Source organism: Fulmarus glacialis, unplaced genomic scaffold (assembly GCF_000690835.1).
Source record: "Fulmarus glacialis isolate BGI_N327 unplaced genomic scaffold, ASM69083v1 scaffold33926, whole genome shotgun sequence".
In the NCBI taxonomy this organism is placed as follows: Eukaryota; Metazoa; Chordata; class Aves; order Procellariiformes; family Procellariidae; genus Fulmarus; species Fulmarus glacialis.
This window is the reverse complement of record NW_009218147.1, coordinates 12,081-30,695: the sequence shown is the minus strand read 5'-3', so window position 1 is coordinate 30,695 and position 18,615 is coordinate 12,081. Positions and strand designations below refer to the sequence as shown.

At 40.5% G+C, this 18,615-nt stretch overlaps 1 protein-coding gene across 1 annotated transcript in view; it reads left to right on the top strand.

Moving 5' to 3' along the window:
* TMEM131 (transmembrane protein 131) overlaps window positions 1-18,615 on the top strand; it is an 83,327-nt gene that overhangs the window by 63,824 nt on the left and 888 nt on the right. The window contains 12 exon segments of the mRNA XM_009579949.1: window positions 1,844-2,002; window positions 2,625-3,220; window positions 7,238-7,413; window positions 8,669-8,796; window positions 10,222-10,346; window positions 10,493-10,651; window positions 11,394-11,565; window positions 11,888-12,009; window positions 12,126-12,222; window positions 13,363-13,460; window positions 14,868-15,031; window positions 18,456-18,615. The exon segment at window positions 18,456-18,615 is cut by the window's right edge and continues 2 nt beyond it. Coding sequence (XP_009578244.1) covers window positions 1,844-2,002; window positions 2,625-3,220; window positions 7,238-7,413; window positions 8,669-8,796; window positions 10,222-10,346; window positions 10,493-10,651; window positions 11,394-11,565; window positions 11,888-12,009; window positions 12,126-12,222; window positions 13,363-13,460; window positions 14,868-15,031; window positions 18,456-18,615 — 2,156 coding nt within the window.

Genomic DNA, 18,615 nt, shown 5'->3' with positions numbered 1-18,615 from the left:
TTTATTGTTGCCTTCCCTAAATCACTATTGGTTTGGGTTGTTACCATACTTGTGGCTCCAAGTTTTGAAGTCCAGCTTGATAGGATATGTACAAACACAACAAAGGAGCCAGTCCTTTTTGTGAACAACTTACCAACTAGGCATATGTGTGCTCCAGGATAAAACCCTGAGGGGAAAGAGGGAATTACCAAGACCATTCTTGGGTGACTCCCCACTGTGTGGTGTTCCTCACACTAATTTATTTTGTAATTTAAATGACACAAACACTTTAGGCTAGTTACGTTTTTCTTTTTTTTATCCTTTTTTTAATAATAATTTTTTTAAAAAGCAAAAAACCCAAACCAACACTGCTCCCACCACCGCCACACCAAAACCAGAAAGTGCAGTTAAAAAGACCACAAAACAAGATTTGTTCTGGTTTTTATTTTGAAGCTGGTATTTGTTTATCAAAACACCAAAGCTGGCTTACGAACAGGGAGTAGAGTCCTTACCCAGAGAATGGCAGAGGAGGAGAAGCCCTCAGGGTGACCCTTTGCTGCAGCCTCCCCTGTACAACCTCTGCGGAGCCCAGCATTGGCACCATGAGGGGAGTGCTGTGGGGTTGAGGGGGAAGAGTGCCCACCCAGCCCACCAATACCCTGTGCACTCCATCCCAAGCTTGTGTAGCACCATGGTGGTAGAGATGTGATGCTCTTCTTGGTATCAGTCATGTGAAACTTTCAAATAGCATCATGGATTACAATTAACAAGTGAAAGAGATTATACCTTATTCCTTACATCCCGAAGGTAATTCCGTTTTTTGATGGCATGGCACCCAAGGCAAGCATTACTCTTTTGAGTAACAGTTTCTGTAAGGTTGTCTGAAAAATTCCCCCATTTCTTTAACTTTTCTGTTGCTTGTTAACATCTTGGATGAAAATTATCTTTCCTACCTTCTGGTTATGCATCTAGAATCCTTTTTAATCCCTGGGGCAGGGAAAAAAGCACTGATAACCAGCTATAAACACCTGAGTTGGTCTCCAGAGTTGCTTGTGGTTTTGGTGATAGGTAAAACTTAAAAGATGGTATCTAGATTCTTTTAGCTAAAATTAAGCAAGAGGTATCTCATCCTTTTGTGTGAATTCATGCTGGTTTTCATACATTTGGCTTAGAAAAACTGGCAGTCAGAACAGGGGGGAGAACAGAAGCTGAAGTTGCTAATTTAAAGTTCTTTTCTCATAAACTTTCTAGGGTAATAGGCAAGGCAAGCTTTAGTCATCGTCATTGTGTCTCTTCCCCCCGAAACTCCCACCTGTTAGAAGACGAAATCGATAGCAGTGCGATGAAGGTCTCTGCAGTGGTTTTATTGCTTCATTCAAAAATATAGTTCACTGCAGTGCATTATGTAAGTGGAGAACTCCTAAACACGGTATTGCAGCAGTTGCAGTTAGTTGTAAAACTCCTTGAAATAATACTCTTAAAATTTACGTCTCTAAGCAGCAGTACAATTCTCTACGGAGGGTCTCTGCTTTTAAAATGGAATTGCACCAACGAGCTGTGAGAGCTGCTGACCACTTGGATGACATTTTAATATTTTAATTATATACCTTTTTTTTCCTTTGGATTAATATTCTTCGCAACTGCATGTCAGACTTGCATCTAGCTTCCGTTCTCAGTATTGGTGATGTATATATCACGCTAGACTTGTGTATTTTATGTTTCTATCAGACAAAGTTCTGGTTTGGATGCAGTTTCCAGCTTTTCAGTACAAGATACAAAGTTTTTGTCTTGTGTGATTAGATTCGTTAACCTTAAAGTGCTCAAAACTAAGAAATACTTAGATGACTGTCTCTCTTCTCTGCAGTGTACTCTTTCTCTTGGTAATTGGAACAGCCTATCTAGAAGCTCAAGGAATATGGGAGCCATTTAGGAGACGCTTGTCCTTTGAGGCCTCAAACCCTCCCTTTGATATGGGAAGGCCTCTTGATCTCAGGAGAATAGTTGGAATCTCATCTGACGGAAAGTAAGTATATGTTTGGGGTTTTTGTGGGATGTTTTCCCCCCTTTCTTTTTTTTCTTTAGTTATAAGGTCAGTAAGAAAGTAATACTGCTCTTTGGAATAGATGAATGAATAAAGATCCTCCCAGTTAGTTATAAAAAGATGGCTTGGATAAAAAGGTGAATTTTGTGATTGTGAGGAATATCCAACTTCTGGAAAAAAAGAAAAAAGAAAACAAACAAACAAACAAAAAACCCCAACCAAACAAAAAAAAACCCCAATAACCAAAACCAAACCCTGTCAAGTTTCCTGTTAATGTTCTCGAAAATGAAAGATACAGACTGCAGAAAAATTGCAGGCCAGAAGTTCCTACCTTTGGTGTCTTAAGTTTAAAAAAAGATCATCTCCTTTCAGTGTTCCCTCCAAGATATATACTGACTGTCGTTTCACTGTGGTTTTGTTCGTATGTATAGCGAGCAAGTGAACATGGCAAAGGCTACTGACTTGTCAAACAAGTTTTAGGCATTTTTGTTGGTTATATGCCAAGAACAGTGTAGTTCAAGGTTTCTTTTGGACATAGTGATTCTTTTTTCATGTGGAAGAATGGAAACATTTGTAGAGTATATTTAAACACTTGTTCTTTCAGCTTGAATGCGCTTGGATCAGATTCTAATCACAGTTCATCCAGAGGGATCTATGGAGCAGGCAGTTCGTCTTCACGATCCAGTGCAGGGAATCATAAACAATGCAATGCAACAGCACACCTTCACAGCAATAGAAATGCACCTGATATTGAAAACATCAAATCCAAAAACAGTTCAAGCACACCTAATAGGACTTCAGCACAAGCAGCTTCCATGCAGTCAGTGAACAGAGCGGGCCCCTTTACCTTGGATTCAGGTGCCACAGCTCAGACTCATGCCGCAGGCAAAAGAGCCAAGGGGATGAGGCAGAACCAGCAGCCGACGCAGCAGCAGGCACCAGCTTTGGCAGAGCAGCCCCTCCAGCAACCCCCAGCATCCGGGCCGCCACAGCAGGAGCCACAGACTGAAAGTGCTTTGCCACAGCTACCGCTTCTCAGCCCGCCTCATGGCGAATGTGCCAGCAGCACGAGGCACAGCTCGGAGGATTCAGATCTCACTGGGCTCATAGAAACTATGGAAAAAGACTTTGACCACCCAGAATCCCCTTCCCCTGATGTGTTTACAGAGCAGCCCCCATCTCCACTAGCAAAAAACAAAGGTAATACAATTCTGCTTTTTTTAACAGGATGATTCATTATGTAAGCCACAGAACAAGATTTAATCAGCTGTAAAGGTCATGTTTTTATAGCGTGGAAAGTGATAGCTTCTCAGCTGTTCCCTACCCTGCTGTATGTGCCTGTGTCTTGAACACCTCCTTTATTCATTTTATGGCAGTGAAGTCATCCATGCAATGCTGGTTTGTTATTCTTCCTGCAAAATTTTTTCAACATTTTGATGAAAACAAGTGAGAATATTTAGACATCTGACCCTCTGAAGAAGGAAGATGCTTTTGGTTGCTACTCCTTTGCCTTTTGGTTAGCATCCATCCCTCCCACCTCCATCATTTGTACTTGGGGCTGGGGCTTGAGGAAAGGAAAAGGAAGTTGTCCTAGTGTCTTATGAAAACTGAGACGGGGAGAGAAGGAGAAGGGGAAGAGAGAGAGATGGGTAAACCCCTGTGGTATTGTTTGGGAATGGAATTCTTCATGCCCAGACTTGCAGTTGTAGAAAATCCTTGATGTCAGGTGGTCAGCAAATTAGTATATGGCGCCTGTGTTTATAGGTTGCATTCATCTTTGCATGAGGTTAGAGTTGAGTTTGAATTGTTTATGCATCTTTTCAATTGTCTAATGCTTAAAATAATGCATTGAATTTCATACATCAGATACATTCAGACTTTTAAAATTATGTCAGTTATCTTCCTTCTTATAAACACTCTTGTTAGAGTAGAACTTCTAACCATGCTTTTTGTATTAGCCATTTCAGTTGTGTCGCAGAGTTACGTGGTTATAAATTTAATCTTAATGTGTTTATTTCTAAATGAATTTTCACTTTTTTCTAACAAAGCTGTCGTACACAAACGGTACTGATACTGTGTTGCTTATTAGAGATAAAGTTAAGAAAATGAATGGTGGGAAGGCATATAAACCCTGAAGCATCTGTATGATCATGCACGACCAAAGAGGAAAGCTTCACTCTGTTAAGTAGTAATGAGCAGAAAGTTCTTAATTAGTTCAGAGAGGATATGATGATGCATCTGGGCTTTCAAAGTGGAGACTCCGAATCCTGCTGAAGTGTGCTACTTCATTTCTGGGCTGTTTCATTTTTAGTTTAGACAAAGGGATGTGGTTGGGGGAATTAAGAGAATTATGACCAGTTTGTCAGGTACTCATATTATAGAGGCTAAATGGTACTTCAGCAAATGACATGGCTGTAGGTAGGTTTCACAGGCAGCGTCTATGTTAGCAAATAGTGCTCTATTGGAGCTCTGGAAGGCAAAATGGCTGGTAGTGAGGATGCAGTGTCTTCATGGGGCACGCCTGAGTGGATTTACGGTAGACTGACCCAGTCCATGTACTGAATGCCTGAAAGGGCTGGGAGCGCTTCTGGAGTGCATCTTCCGTTTGTAGTTCAACCTAAAAAGAAACCAGCTCTTGCACTCGAGTGCTGCTGTACGATGCAGCTGCTACACAGTATGTGGGGACCATAGAGTTTGGTTTCAAAAGCATATTCCTGATCAAAATACTGTGGTGTACCTATGTTAACATTTTTGTACCCGTAGCAAATTCTAGCAGTCTATATATTGAGAGCTTGTCTTAGCAAATAGCTGCTTCTAAGCATTGATAGACCTCTGAATACGTTTTTTTCAACTATATTTAACTGCATTTTCTTGAGATGGATGCTTCTCTTGATTTGTCTATCAATTTCAAAAGCTGTTTAAACGATGATAAAATACGTAGTTCTTGATCACTTATACACGGGTTCCATTTTTTGGCATTACTTTCCTGTTTTGTAACTTTCTCCCGATTACAAATTCATTCAGATAAATTCACATTTTCTTCCTGTTCCAAAGGCTTTGCATCATTTGTGCTTTGACATGGTGGCATACTGAATACTTAAACATATTCTGTATTGCGAAATTTATTATGAATGTTACATTTTGCAATCCAGATAGTTTTCTTGACCTCTTCATCATCTTAGATCAATAAATCATATTTATGCATGTAGGTTTCTTTTTGGAAAAGCTTTATAAAAAAACCCCAACATTATCTGTAAATTGTAACTTGACTCACAAAAGCTCAGCGCATCAAATAAAACTTGCCCGTTTCCGTTTGCCCTGTTTAAAAATGTAAAGCCATAGGGGAAGTTCCATTATCTATCTGGATCTACATACACGCACTAGAGCTAGAGCTAGTCACAGACATTTGCAGAAGCAGCAGCTTCTGGACTAAAACTGGCTGGCATAATGTCCTGGACAGGATTCCCATCTTTATAGTCTTCTGTTTCAGCTTCCTATTACTTGGGTCCTAGCAGACTGCTGCGGAGGCTGCATTAGATTTTTGTTAAACAGCTGCTTTACATTATATTTTTATGTCATAACATCTTACATAGATTTTCTAATGATGAAAATGAAACTGTTTAGCAATCCTAAATGTAGACTAAGCAAATCTTAGAATGAGGCCTTCCGAGGCAAAACCAGAATACCCCTAGTAAGCTGGAAGCTGACCTTCAGAAAATTTCCATACAAAGATCTACTTGTATTTACACTTTTATTTGCATTCACACTAAAAAGAAGATTTTATCTCCGGTATTTTTGTTGTTCTTGATACTGAAAACATTAAGTCTGAAAAAAACAAACTTTGAAGGCACTGCCCTTTGATATGTGTCTGGTATTTGCCAGAATACTGAAGGCAAATTTATGTTTTGGTACAAACTTTCCCTGAAGAGCATTTTGCTAAATGAAATATGACAGCTGTCATTGTGCTTCCAGACTCAATTCTGACTTGAGCTGGTACAAATCCCGGTAGGGGCTGAATCCACTTACTCAGCACAGGTTAATTGAGTCTTTACTTGAGTGAACTGTTAGGTCCATCCTGGAAGCTGTACGCAGGGACTGTGCAGCTTATAAATGGGAATGCTGGTCTGAAGGACAGTAGTTAAGAAAGTTCTTGTTGGTAAAGGCATTTATTACATCTAATGAAAGACACAAGGATATTGTGAATGCTCTCATCCTGTAAGAGAATAACAAGAGGCGATGGTAAGATAATGATGACTCCATACACTCGCACGCACCGTTTCTTTGTATTGATGCTTTTTTTGATAACTTTTTTACTCCCCAGGAGCCTAATCCTGCCTATTTTGCAAGCCAGGACCTCTGTCTTGATTTTGAAGGTTCTTAAATCTCTACCTTTTGAACTTATACGATGCTACCTTTCAGTTAGGCTGTAGAAATTGCAGGAAAAACGTAATCAATTGTTCAAGTAGCATTATTTATTTATATGTGGATTGCTTCAAGAAAATTGATTAAACATCCCCTGGAGTGTTTAACGCATTGTTTTCCCTACTTTGAGATGCAGTAACACTTTAATGTGTCAAGCTAAACTATTTTACTTTCAGCTTAGTCATACCTCTTAGAATAGTACACTCTGAAAGAATAAAATATGTCAAAGGCAGAAAGTATACTTGGGTGTGAGATTACAGGTTTGGGGAGTTTGGTATTGTTACATCTTTGCTAGACAAATACTATTAGTGTTTTTTCTCATCCACTTTAGTCTTACTGCAAGTTGTTGTTTGTTTTTTTTTTTTATTTAAACTGACAAGCATGCTAATCATTTCTGTTCTTCGTTTGTTTGGATGATAAAGCTTGTACCAGCTTCTGAGGTTCATGTTTAAATCTAGTCTTACGTGGTGAAACTGTCAGATTGGATTCTAAGGTGTTTATAAAAGGAATGCCAGGAACAGAGCAGAGAAGAATTACAGGTAGCCAGGTGTCCACCGTCTACAGAGAGGCAGTGGAGGTAGGGCTCAGGAGCATAAATGCAATGGTGGAGATCAGGGTTCTTCAGGTTTGATGCTATTGCTCACATTTGGTGTGAAGTGGCTGTAAATGGTTGGTGTATCATAACAGACGACAAACTTCAGAGGCTTAATCATGTGGATTAGCGTCTAAAATGAAGTGAACTAGCCCATCTCAGAGTACTGCTGATAAGAATCTGAAGCATCCTTATCTCCCTAGGGAAAGGCAAAACACTTCAGCGCAAGGCTAAGCCACAGAAGAAGCGGGAAGAAAAGGATAGAAGAGGGAAAGCAAAGCCACAGGAGGATGAACTGAAGGATTCCTTGGCAGATGATGACAGTTCTTCAACCACAACTGAAACCTCCAACCCAGATACAGAACCACTTCTCAAAGAGGTACGGCACTGCTCATAAAACCAGGCTCCTGTGTCGCTGGTGGGTCACCTGTTAGAGCAGGAATACAGGCTCTTCCCCCACCCCCAGCTTTCATATACTATAATACCTAACAAAGGAAGAACGTTAATTAAAAAACATCTTTTCCAATCCTTGCCTTCTCTTCTTCATAAAATTTGCTCCTCTATGAGTGTCAACATGCTTGAATCATGTAGTCTCGGGACTGAAAGTGCCCGAGTGACTGTGGCTTGAAGAAGCCACCAGTTGTCAGCAGCATTGTGGTAATTGTCTCGCTGCACGCTCCTAGCCTATTCTATTTGCAGAATAAAATGCCAATGTATGGACACTAATTTTACTCGCTAATTAAGGTGTATGCTAAAACCATGCATTTCATCAGTTACGAAGGGTCAGTTCACTGGTGGTAACTTGTCAGCAGGTAGTTCACTCAATTACCTTTACAATGCCCCTATCTTTATTTTACTCATTTGGCTTACATGCTTCTAAGTAATAAACTAAAGCTCTAACAATTTATGTGGCGGTCAGGTTGTCTTAAATATTTTGTCCTAAAGCATGTGCTAGGGAACCAAACACAGCAAAGGTAATCACAAAGAGAAGAAAACCAAGCCTAAATTTTGACATGTCTTACATTTGAACTTTGGAAAAGATAGGGATTCTAGCTGTGGGAAAAAAAGAAAAGAAATCCATGTAATATATTTAAAAAGTTACGGTTTAGTACATTTTCATTTGATAATCACCTTTGATTTTTCAGGATGGCTATTTGACAGTATACTTGTATTCAGAAAGTCTTAGAAGTACGGTTAAAAAAAAAATAAATTGAATGGTGAAGTTGCTCATGTTCTTTGTTTTGTTGAAGAGTCTGTTTTAGACGGCCTTGACTGCGTGCAACAGATGCAGTACAGGTCTCAGTACAGAGCTAGCATCTTTTCAAGTAGACTCAGAGTCCGTGGCCTGAGGAGCTGTGTATTTGCAAACATCAGATCTGCTTGAAGCACACTAGCTTCATATATATATATGTGCTAGCTATTTTGATTTCTACTTCTCCAAATAGGAAAAAATAGATACCACATTTTATAAGTATACTCAACTAAGTAGTAAAAAGATACCTTCTATGCTGCGAAAATGCTCATGTCTTCAAATAGCATTCTTTCCTCAGCCCTATGTATACTATGCATGTTGTGATGCAAGAGGGACTTTACTTTTCATTAATATTAACATGTCATCATAATGTCTTTTATAGGAGCCTGAAAAACAAAAGGGAAAAGTTATACCAGAAAAACCTGAAAATGAAATAGTCCAAGTAAAACAGAAAAGTAAAAAACTGCTAACAAGTATCAAGAAAGAAATCCCAGTAGATGTGAAAACCAGGTAAGCATGATAAAGGCTTTTTAATAGAGAAAGCATCGTGCTTGAAGGGAAGATGGATTGATAAAAATCTATGTATTTGACTGTTATGGCTGCCAGTCTGGCTAATGCCAACAGCAGATACCTTTAAGCAGCTTCCTCCTCCTTCCTGATATCAGGGAGTATCTGAAACTTGTAAATAATGAATTATTTAATGGGAATACAGTGCATAAATGAGAACTAAATCCAGAGAAGAAAATCAGGTTAAGCAATGTTAAGCTTTTTGTAACAGGTATCACATACACAAAATAGGGCTAATGTTTCTACGGGAGCTTCTAGTGGCGGCACAGTAAGCCAGCGCTAACGTGAGTGCCTTTAGTTGCCCTTGGTGAAATGACAGCCATGCAATTTCCTTTTTCTCTATCATAGAGTAAGATCAGAGTCTTGGAGATGTTATTAAAGGAGGCTGCTGCTGCTGCCAGTCCCTTTCCCTTACTGGCAGGTGGTTGAATCATAGAAAGGGGAAAAATGAAGAACCTTAGTCTTACTACATCTAGTTCGTTCTGAAATAGTATTCTGAAACTCTGAAATCAGATCGGTATCCAAGTGCCACAAAAGTAAACTTTACCAAAATGAGGCATGGTATATTGGCTTATGTTTTCCCTGTTGCTGTAATTAACACTAGACTTAACTGGGATTAGTAGTTAGTATAAATTAATTTTCTTCAAAATATTTCTGAAAACATTGCCTCACAAAGTCTCCTCCTTATCTTATTTATTCTTGCCATTATTTACTTTCCTCTATCATATAAATCACAAGTTCATTACATGTGACAGTATTCAAAGGCCACAGTGAGAGCTGGTTTGGAATTCTTCTGCAAGAAATAGGTAAAATAATTCCTCCCTAGAAAGTTTGAGAGACATAATCAAATAGCTGGAGAAAAAGAACAATATATAGACACATGAATTTGGTGGTGGGTTTGAATAGTTTTGTGTCATCGGCTAAAAGATGATCCTGTACAATCAGGGCAATAACATATCAGGAACATGTGATCTAACAAGAGTGTGTGGGGGTAGCAGCTGCTGTCTCTTGTTGCCCCTGTATAATCAAGCAGGTTTTGTAATCCTGGAGCTCCAGCATGAAAGCTTCTCCTGCAGGGTGAGTGAGCCCTAATCAATGTGTGGAGCAGCGGGTAGAAAATGAGCCAGGGCTAGGAAGGGTGGAGTTGCATATACGAGAAATACAAAACTCTGCTTATGAACAGCTTTGAAGATGAGCGCAAGGTTGACATAAGAAGGCTACAGGAGACCAGTCTTTTGTAAGACCATGTGGTGCATATACACACACACACACACACACATATATATATATATATAAAAATAAATACATAAAATCTCTTCTTCAGCACTTCAGAGAGCTTAAAAAAAATGGATCTCTGTTTTCATTTAGTTCCTTGGAATTGTCTTATACTCCCCTGCTGGAAAACAAGCAGCGCAAAACCTTTCCATCCAAGATATCTACGCAGCACCTTTTGACGAATGGGTCTAAATCAAGAAACCTCCCCAAAACAAGAGGTAGTGTGAGACTATTTTTTATAAATACCTCGGGAGTTTCATTTGGTTGTTTGTAACCCCTCTTGAGTGCTTAATGCTAAGTCTGGTGTAAGAAGAAAGCTGTTCAGTTTATCCACAGACTTGCTTTTCTTCTTGTGTTTTAATAGGTCCAAACAGTAAGTTAATGGAGAGCAGGCCATCAGTATTAGCAAAATTTCTCCCCAGTGGTTCTGGACAGGAGCTGGGAAACACCAGCAGCTCAGAAGGGGAAAAGGATTCTCCACCACCAGAGTGGGACTCTGTGCCTCTTCACAAAGCTGGCAGCTGTAAGTAATCACTAGAGGATGACAGAATCAGTCTTCTGCAATGAATATCCGTAGGTAGGCTTGGTCTGTTTATAGATCTTCCTATCTTTTTCTCACTGCATAGTTGTGCTCCCGTTTTCTGCTGCAGGCCTCATATTGATAGCATCTGGTGCGATTTGGGAGGTTTGAAAACCACATGGGCCATTCCACAGTTCTTCAGTGATGAACAGGATTCAGAAGCTGCTGGGGAAATTGAGGAAATGAGAATTACTGCTCGAAAACTAAATCTGTTTTCTACAGCAGATGGGGTTTTGCTTGGTCAAGTCTGCTGCAGCCAAAGTTGAAACTAATTACATGATTTGTACTTGAGAGGAAACACTGAAAATGCTTTAATGTAGTAGTTAGCATGGGGCACTACTATAAGCTTTATGGTTGCGTTGTTAAGTCCCTTGTGTGGGAACCAAACTTTCCTCTTGGTTGCGTGCAAACATAGTCATCCCTCTCCACAGCGCTCACTTAGAAAGGTTCTTTCTTCTGTACAAATCAGTTTATCTTGGTGCCTTTACTGCAACGCAATCTCTCTGAAAACAGGTAGTAAACCTGAATAATGATAGGTGAATATAGAGAAGGAGCTACTTCTTCGATGGCTGGGAACAGCCTTTGTCATAATTCCTCAACTTGAACAGAAAGGATAGCAGAAGTTTGAGAAGCCGTTGTTTTAAAGTAAATACTACAGGAAGGTGTTCTGTGTTTCTCTTTATAGCTACAGACAACCTTTATAAACTCTCTCTACAAACCCTGAACGCAGATGCTTTCCTGAAACAGCGCCAGCCCTCGCCGACACCCGCCTCTCCATCTCCTCCTCCTCCCGCACCTTTAGCTTTTGGGCCACGAGGAGGCACTTACAGCAGCATTGTGAACAGCAGCTGCAGCAAGTGAGTCCAGATCTGCACCTCCTACTGCTTTCCCAAGCACAGAACACTTGTGGAACCCATGTGCTTCATTCGGTGCATCTCCCTTTTCTCAGACCCATTTCCTCTTCCCATGGAAACTGCTTTTTTGCAGATATTACTGTGCATAGCTTACCACGCTACTTATATTTTTCTGGGGTTTCTTACGACTTGGAAAAATGTGCTATTACATGAACTGTTGAGCTGTTGTTAACATTTTCATGAATGCTAGCTTAAATTGCTGCTTTTTTTAATCAAACTGCTGAAGTCCAAAACCTTACCTTTTTTTTTTTTTTCCTTCTTTAAGTGAAACGAAAAGCAAGCAGCCTAGTGGTACCAAACATAAGCTGGCAAAGGCAGCTTCTCTTCCAGGCAGGAATGGTAACCCCACTTTTGCTGCTGTAGCTGCAGGTTATGACAAGAGCCCAGGTACTAAAACCAGTTTGGAGTTCTAAATATTTCTGAATATTTCCCGAATATTCTGTTATTTTGGTGGTGGGTTTTTTTATTTTTGTTTTACTCATTTTATATATACGTTCTTGCAGGTGGCAGTGGTTTACCAAAGGTTTCTCCAAGCAAGACGGATGTTTCCAGTAATATCAGCATTTCCCACACAGTTGTTGACAGTGATGGCTCTGACAGGTAACTTTTATATTCTCTAGGCAAATGCCTAGGCCCCTAGAAAAGAAGATTGTAAGCTGTTAATGGCATTTTGAAGGTAGTGACAGAATTCATTCTGGTTCCTTTTTTTTTTTTCCCTTTTTTTTTTTTTTTTAAAAACTGTTTTTTAAAGCCTGGGCACAGCATCTCTCACCTTGCAAAAAAATTTAGAACTTACGAGTGACTCAAAAGTAGAGAGAAGGATGTTCTGGATGTGATGGTGACTTCCTCCCCCTCACTCTCAGTAACTCAACAATCTTGTGTTCCCCAGGCATCCAAACAATAAGAAATCAGCTTGGCTCTTTCAGTATTGAGGAGTGTGAACCAAGGTCACTTGAAATAGTTTACAGGCAGAATATCTTGCTGCACAGGAGTATCTTTCACTCCCAGTTTTAACACTGAGACCAGAACTATCACTGGGCTTTGTGTTAGGAGGAGGAGCAGAATACAGCTGCGCTCAGTCCTGTTCCCCAAGGCACGCTGTCTTTTCTGACATGCTTTGGCAGTGCATGTCTGTCTCGGTTGTAAAAAGCAGTGAGCGTCTGGTAACCTTTCTGGAATAGGAAAGAGACTTGAATTCAAGTTTCAATACGCAAAGGAATCGCTTTTCTGAGCAAAGTTTGTGGGTGCAGTTTTGGCTTTGATTTTGTGAATGTTTATCACTGATTCCAGTTAACTCATCTGTATTTTCAAGAAGCTTGCCCACAAGCTAGAGCGTGAGCATTTGTATCCCTTCTGAGTGGTTCTAAATTTTATCTGCTTGTCAAAAAAACTGCGCTATGGGTTGGACCCTATATGTGTTCTGAAAAACTGAGCAAAAGAGTTACTCAGGTTTGTGTTGGAGCTCAGTCTACAGATTAAAGAGCATTATATCTAGAGCAGTGTGTCACTCCAAAGTGGATGCATACACGGGAAAATGGTATTTCATTGAAATCTTTTGTTAAAACAAAAATAAGCTGATTTCCTAACTCTTGATCATCATTAAATATATATATTATATATATGTATATACACACATACATTTGTACATATATATTTGTATATAGATTAGGAAGTCAATATTGTTGGTAGCACTGTGTTAATGAGTTGTGTATTGCTTTCCCATTACTCCATAATATTTAGTTCGGGTTTATGGAGTCCTATCAGCAATCCCAGCAGTCCTGACTTCACGCCTCTGAATTCATTCTCTGCATTTGGACATTCTTTTAACTTAACTGGAGGTGAGTTTTTGTTTTCAAATATTTTCCATATTCAAATACTGGTAAAGAAATGGTCTCCATTCCACTGGTCTAAGTTCAGGCACTGTTCCCATCCCAAAAAAGGACGACTACATAGGAAAGCGTGTTAAAAATTTAGTGGTGTATTCTGTGTTTCAGGCCAGAGAGAGTTAGTGGAAACCCTTAGAGTGCTTGTTGGGCTGGAAATACTTGGTTTTAAAGTTTCTCGGTTTCAGTGAAATTTCTTGATATTTGTTTTTTCTTTAGTCTTCCTCCCCTCCATACCTCCCCCTGAAGCTTTACTGTAGGTCTCAAAAGTGTGCCACTGGGCCTGTGGTTTCCTGAGCACTTTACGCTTGCATAAAACCATTGCTCTATAAATGAGGCAATGGCCTATCCCTCGTGTTGCTTTCCTCTTGTATTTTCCTCTAGCGTTTGTTGAATTGATGCATACTAAAACCAGCCATTAATTCCTGTATTTAAATATTTAGGTAAACTTCCCATAAGTGACTATTGCGATGGGCCTTGATGCAGGCAGGCTATATTGTAGGGCATGGATGCTCTGTGTACTTCCTGTAGATTTGTATACTGTCTTTGGGGATGCATGGTATTTTTTAAGGTGTCTGGAAAAGATGATAAACAAAGCAAACTTTGTATGTGGCATTTGCAAAATGGATGGTATGTCTACTGAAAAAATGCTGTCTACTGAAAAAATTGTATGGCTACTGAAAAATGCTGGGGGTCTGCAATCAACAGCAGCTGCTGCTGTGGGGTTCTTTTCATCTTTATTGGCAACATTTGGCACCGGACTTTCAGGGACTGCAGTAGGATGCCTGAGATCAGTTCTGTGTGCGGGGACGAGGTGAACCGTGAGCACTGGTGCTGCCTTCCCTTCTCACGCCAGAGATGGGGTCTGGGCTGGCGCACAGCCAGTGCTGCCTCCCGTACCAGGAGTTACCTGGGAAGGGAGCGCTGCAAGGCAAATGAGTGCTGCGATTACGAGAGGCTCCGTCAGCCCGGTTGCTTACTCCATCTGCAGTTAACTTGTTACAAGGAACTGCCAGGACTCTCAGTACTGCTGTGCTTCTGCCTGGTTCCCTGACTGTTTGCTTTTGGGTAAATAATACCAGGAACCAAACAAATCCCATAGGCTGATACTGAATTATACACAGTAAGTGTGTAACTCTCTTCCCCACTATACTATAATTTTAACTTTGTAGCCACTGTCTGATGTAGGGCATGTGAGATGAGAGCTGTATTGCTGTGTGACCTTTTCTAATCTCAGTTCTTGCGCTGCAGCAGGAGCTGCTAGAAAAATATGGGAAATAACTGTGAAGAGTATTAGTCTGCTGTGGTTCTTGGAAAAAGAGGAAGAGTAATTTACTCAGTTTTATTTCATTTTATTTTTAGAGGTTTTTAGCAAACTTGGTTTAGCTCGATCTGCTTATGGGCAGGATGTTCAGAGAAACTGGAGTGAATTCAATAATGTTCCATCATCCATCTGGGATCCTTCAGCTACAGATTCTGCACCCTCCTGGCCAACAAGCTCGAGTTCCCCGACTCATACAACTGCAGTAAGTATTCAATCCAAATACAGCGTGTTAGTACTGTTACCAACCTGTTCTGTATCTGCCATCTAATTTCATTTAGAGGATTTTAAAATTTGGATGGAAAAAATCAGCTGAAGAATAAAGGAAAAGGGAAGCTATACGTATTCATCATTCTGTGTAGTTCAGTTGACATGGCTGTTGGACAAAGAGTGATCAGTCCGCTCACTTGCAGATGATGAATCCCTGTAAATTGCTTCACATAAAAATATTTCTCACGAGAGCATCTTGCAGCACTTACAAAAGTGTGTTCCATTCCCACATGCTTCAGGATTGTGGAAAGAGCCATTCCACTCCTGTGCCATGGCTGGACACTGCCTCTGTCACTTCCAGTTTGATGGACAGTTGCAAAGTAGCCAATATGATAACTTTCAGACTTTGATTCTGCTTCCTGAATCACCTACTTGTTGCACCTACTTGTAAATTAACAGAAGGTCAAAAAAAACTTACCTAAAAGATCTCAAATGTATTCTTTTCAGCTTAGAAAAAACACTAAAGGACTGAGCATAAGGTGAAGCCTTTAAACTGACCGCTGATTTTGATGCAGATCTTGAGTACAGCCAAAGAAGAGGAAGAAACAACTTTTACACAGATTGTAACACTGCTCTCTCATCCTTGTGCCTCTTGATCTGTCAGAATAAAACTTACACCACAACAGCTGTCTTCAGTGCCAGCTGAAATCATTCTTCATCTTGTCTTCTGAAAATGTTTTTGTAGTGAGTAAGAAGCAGTGTTTACTTCACCTGGTAGCAGTTCAGATGGAGTGGAGGAAGGCAGGGGGCAGGGGAAGCTGAAGAAGGTCACACAGCTTCTTATAGACACACGCTCACTGATCCCGCCCTTGTCATGTGGTTACAACTGTAGCTGTAACCTCACTAAAACTATGTAAGGAAAGATTTTTGCTTTTTGGTCACATGGAGGGCAGATTTCTCAGCATTTGATAGAGGGAGGGATTGAGGACAACCAGAACAATCTCTCTAGCTCCTAACCTATTTCCTGGCCGCTTCTGAAAAATACATGTAAGTGTGCTTCAGGAAGCATCGAGATGGAAGCCAGACAAATGGTATAGAAGAATTGTCAGTTTTTCCCTTTAAATACTTTGATTTGGCGGGGAAGTATTTTAAGAGCTTATTCAAGGAGAAGATCACTTAATAAACAAGAAGCAGCAAACAGACTGAAATGTTCAAAGCCTTTTTAATGATAGTGATTTTTTTCAAGTGCTTATGGTGAGCCAGAACAGGAAATCTTGGCTATTCCTGCCACTGAACCTCCTTGCATTAAGCGCTAGATAAGAGAGCAGGTACCAGGCTAGGGCCCTGTCCTTTTCTCCTTTCTGGCACAAGAACCAAAGCTGTTCTTGCAAACAGCACTTATATAGTGACTCCTGTATTACCCTCTTTTCTAGGAAGGTTTCTGGGGACTTGATTTTGATCGGTCTCCTTCCTTATTCCTCTTGTTTTCCCATTTTATGCATAAGTCTTTGCTTCTGTACTAAATAGCATTTGACTTCTGGGTTCTGTCTCCCCTCAGTCCTTGCTGCGTGGTACTTCTTCCCAAGTTTCTTTCTAACCACAGTCCCTTACTCCTCTTCTTCCATTTCCCTGTGTGTAGTTCTGTCTGACAGCCACTTTGTACCTCCCTCCACCAGCCTTGAAAGGGAGTAGCAGTCTAATCTAAGGTACTCTTCTTTGCCACTCCTTTCCTGGTTGCTTCTACTTTATCAGCAGTTGCCTTTCTATCAGGCTCTCCCAAATGCTCTTGGGACACGTAGGAATAGTTCCTGGCTCTTGCCCACAGGAGGAAATAGAGTGGACTTTTAGTGTGTTAGGGTTGGTGTCTGAGCAGCAGAATGAGTGTTTCCTGCTGTAGGCTTAGTAGTCTAATGCTTGTATAGCTTAAATATAACCATTTAGTTATATAACAGTAATAAACTGTGACCCTAGTTTGGCTCGACTTCTCAGTGACATTGGAGAGCCCTAATGACGCTGGCCCGGTTAGCCCCTGAGTACGCTCAAAACTCCTGTCCGACCCTCGGTATCAAATTCTTTGAGGACTCTTTGCTAATGTGTTAGTGTCCAACCAATTTCAGGTATGATTAGACTGAGCATGTCTTCTTCATTCCAGGGGAGAAAATAGAAACCTGAAACGAAGACATTTTCAGAGTTTACCTTGTTTACTTCTCTAAAGGGATTTTTATTTTAATCTTCAGATGCAGAGTACACTGATACTGGTTAACCTTTAGCGTGTATTATCTGAGGGCTGAGATCTTGGGAAGGGATGCCCTATTTCCACCCAGTAAATCCAAATATAAGGATGTTTGTACCTTACAGCACATACTCAACAAGTCCACTGCCTTTTGGATGTATCAGGTTTACTGTATATTTGCAAATTGAATTTACAGCATATGTACATTAAATCTATTGGCACTGAGGTATGTAGTGCATTAAGCCTACATGTAGCAGGTTCTGTGCTAATAATAGCATGAAAGTTATGCTAACCTTTTTCATCTCCATCTTTGGCTGCTTCCGGGTATCACTTTCCACCACACCACGGGTTAGATTCCTCTGCTTGTTGCTTGCTACTGTTTGGGCTTTAATAGAACACTTGACAAAACCTGGGTCTTGTTCATATCTGTACCTGTCCTATGCATCCCAAATGCATTTGTGACATGTATTGCAGCACATCTGCATCTGCACCATGACTATTTGTCAGAGACTTCCAGATGTCTTGAGCCAGGACAGACTTACTGGAATTCCATAACAGATGGCCAGTTCTCCAATCCCCTCTCCTTTCATCTGGAGAAATTTTGGATGGGGGAAAAAGGATATACTGGGGATATGGGGAGGTACAGTGGGGCTGAACACAAGTAGGTTCATTCAAAATGTGCAATTTGTAACAGAGATATCTGAATACAAGGAGATAAGTTTGCAAACAGCCAAAAAAGGATCAAGGAACAGACTTTGCTGCTACCTTAAGTTACAACTTGAATTTTGTTCTTTTTTTCGAGAATTGAACCATGTTTATCCACCTCATTCTAACTAGTTTAATTAAGCTTGAGCTTTTTGGCCCTTGCGTGTTAAAGCTTGAATACTAGTACTGCTCAAATTAGTAATGGTATGGGGATGTATAAGCTCAAACAAAAACAGCTTAAAACCCTGTAATGTAACTGCAGCCCATTCAGTTACCAGACACATTTGGTGACTGTTAGTAGTGTGGTTCCTCAGGGCAAGCTCTAGTAAAGGGAGTTCAAAACTCCATATTGCAGTGAAGATGGAAGGGGTTCCACAGCAGGCTTGCTGCTTTTTAGATACTTTTCTTTCAGGGGGGCTGTAAACAAGGCGAAAATAGAGGTTACCGAACTGCTACTTACCTGGCTCTGTCTTTGCTGCAGTCGATCCTTGGCAACCCAAGTGGCCTGTGGTCCACCACTCCGTTCAGCAGTTCCATTTGGTCAAGTAATCTCAACAGTGGCCTTCCCTTCACCACTCCAACAAACGCGTTGGCAAGCATTGATCTCATGGGTAGTGAAAACTCCACTGCTGCTCCTCCTC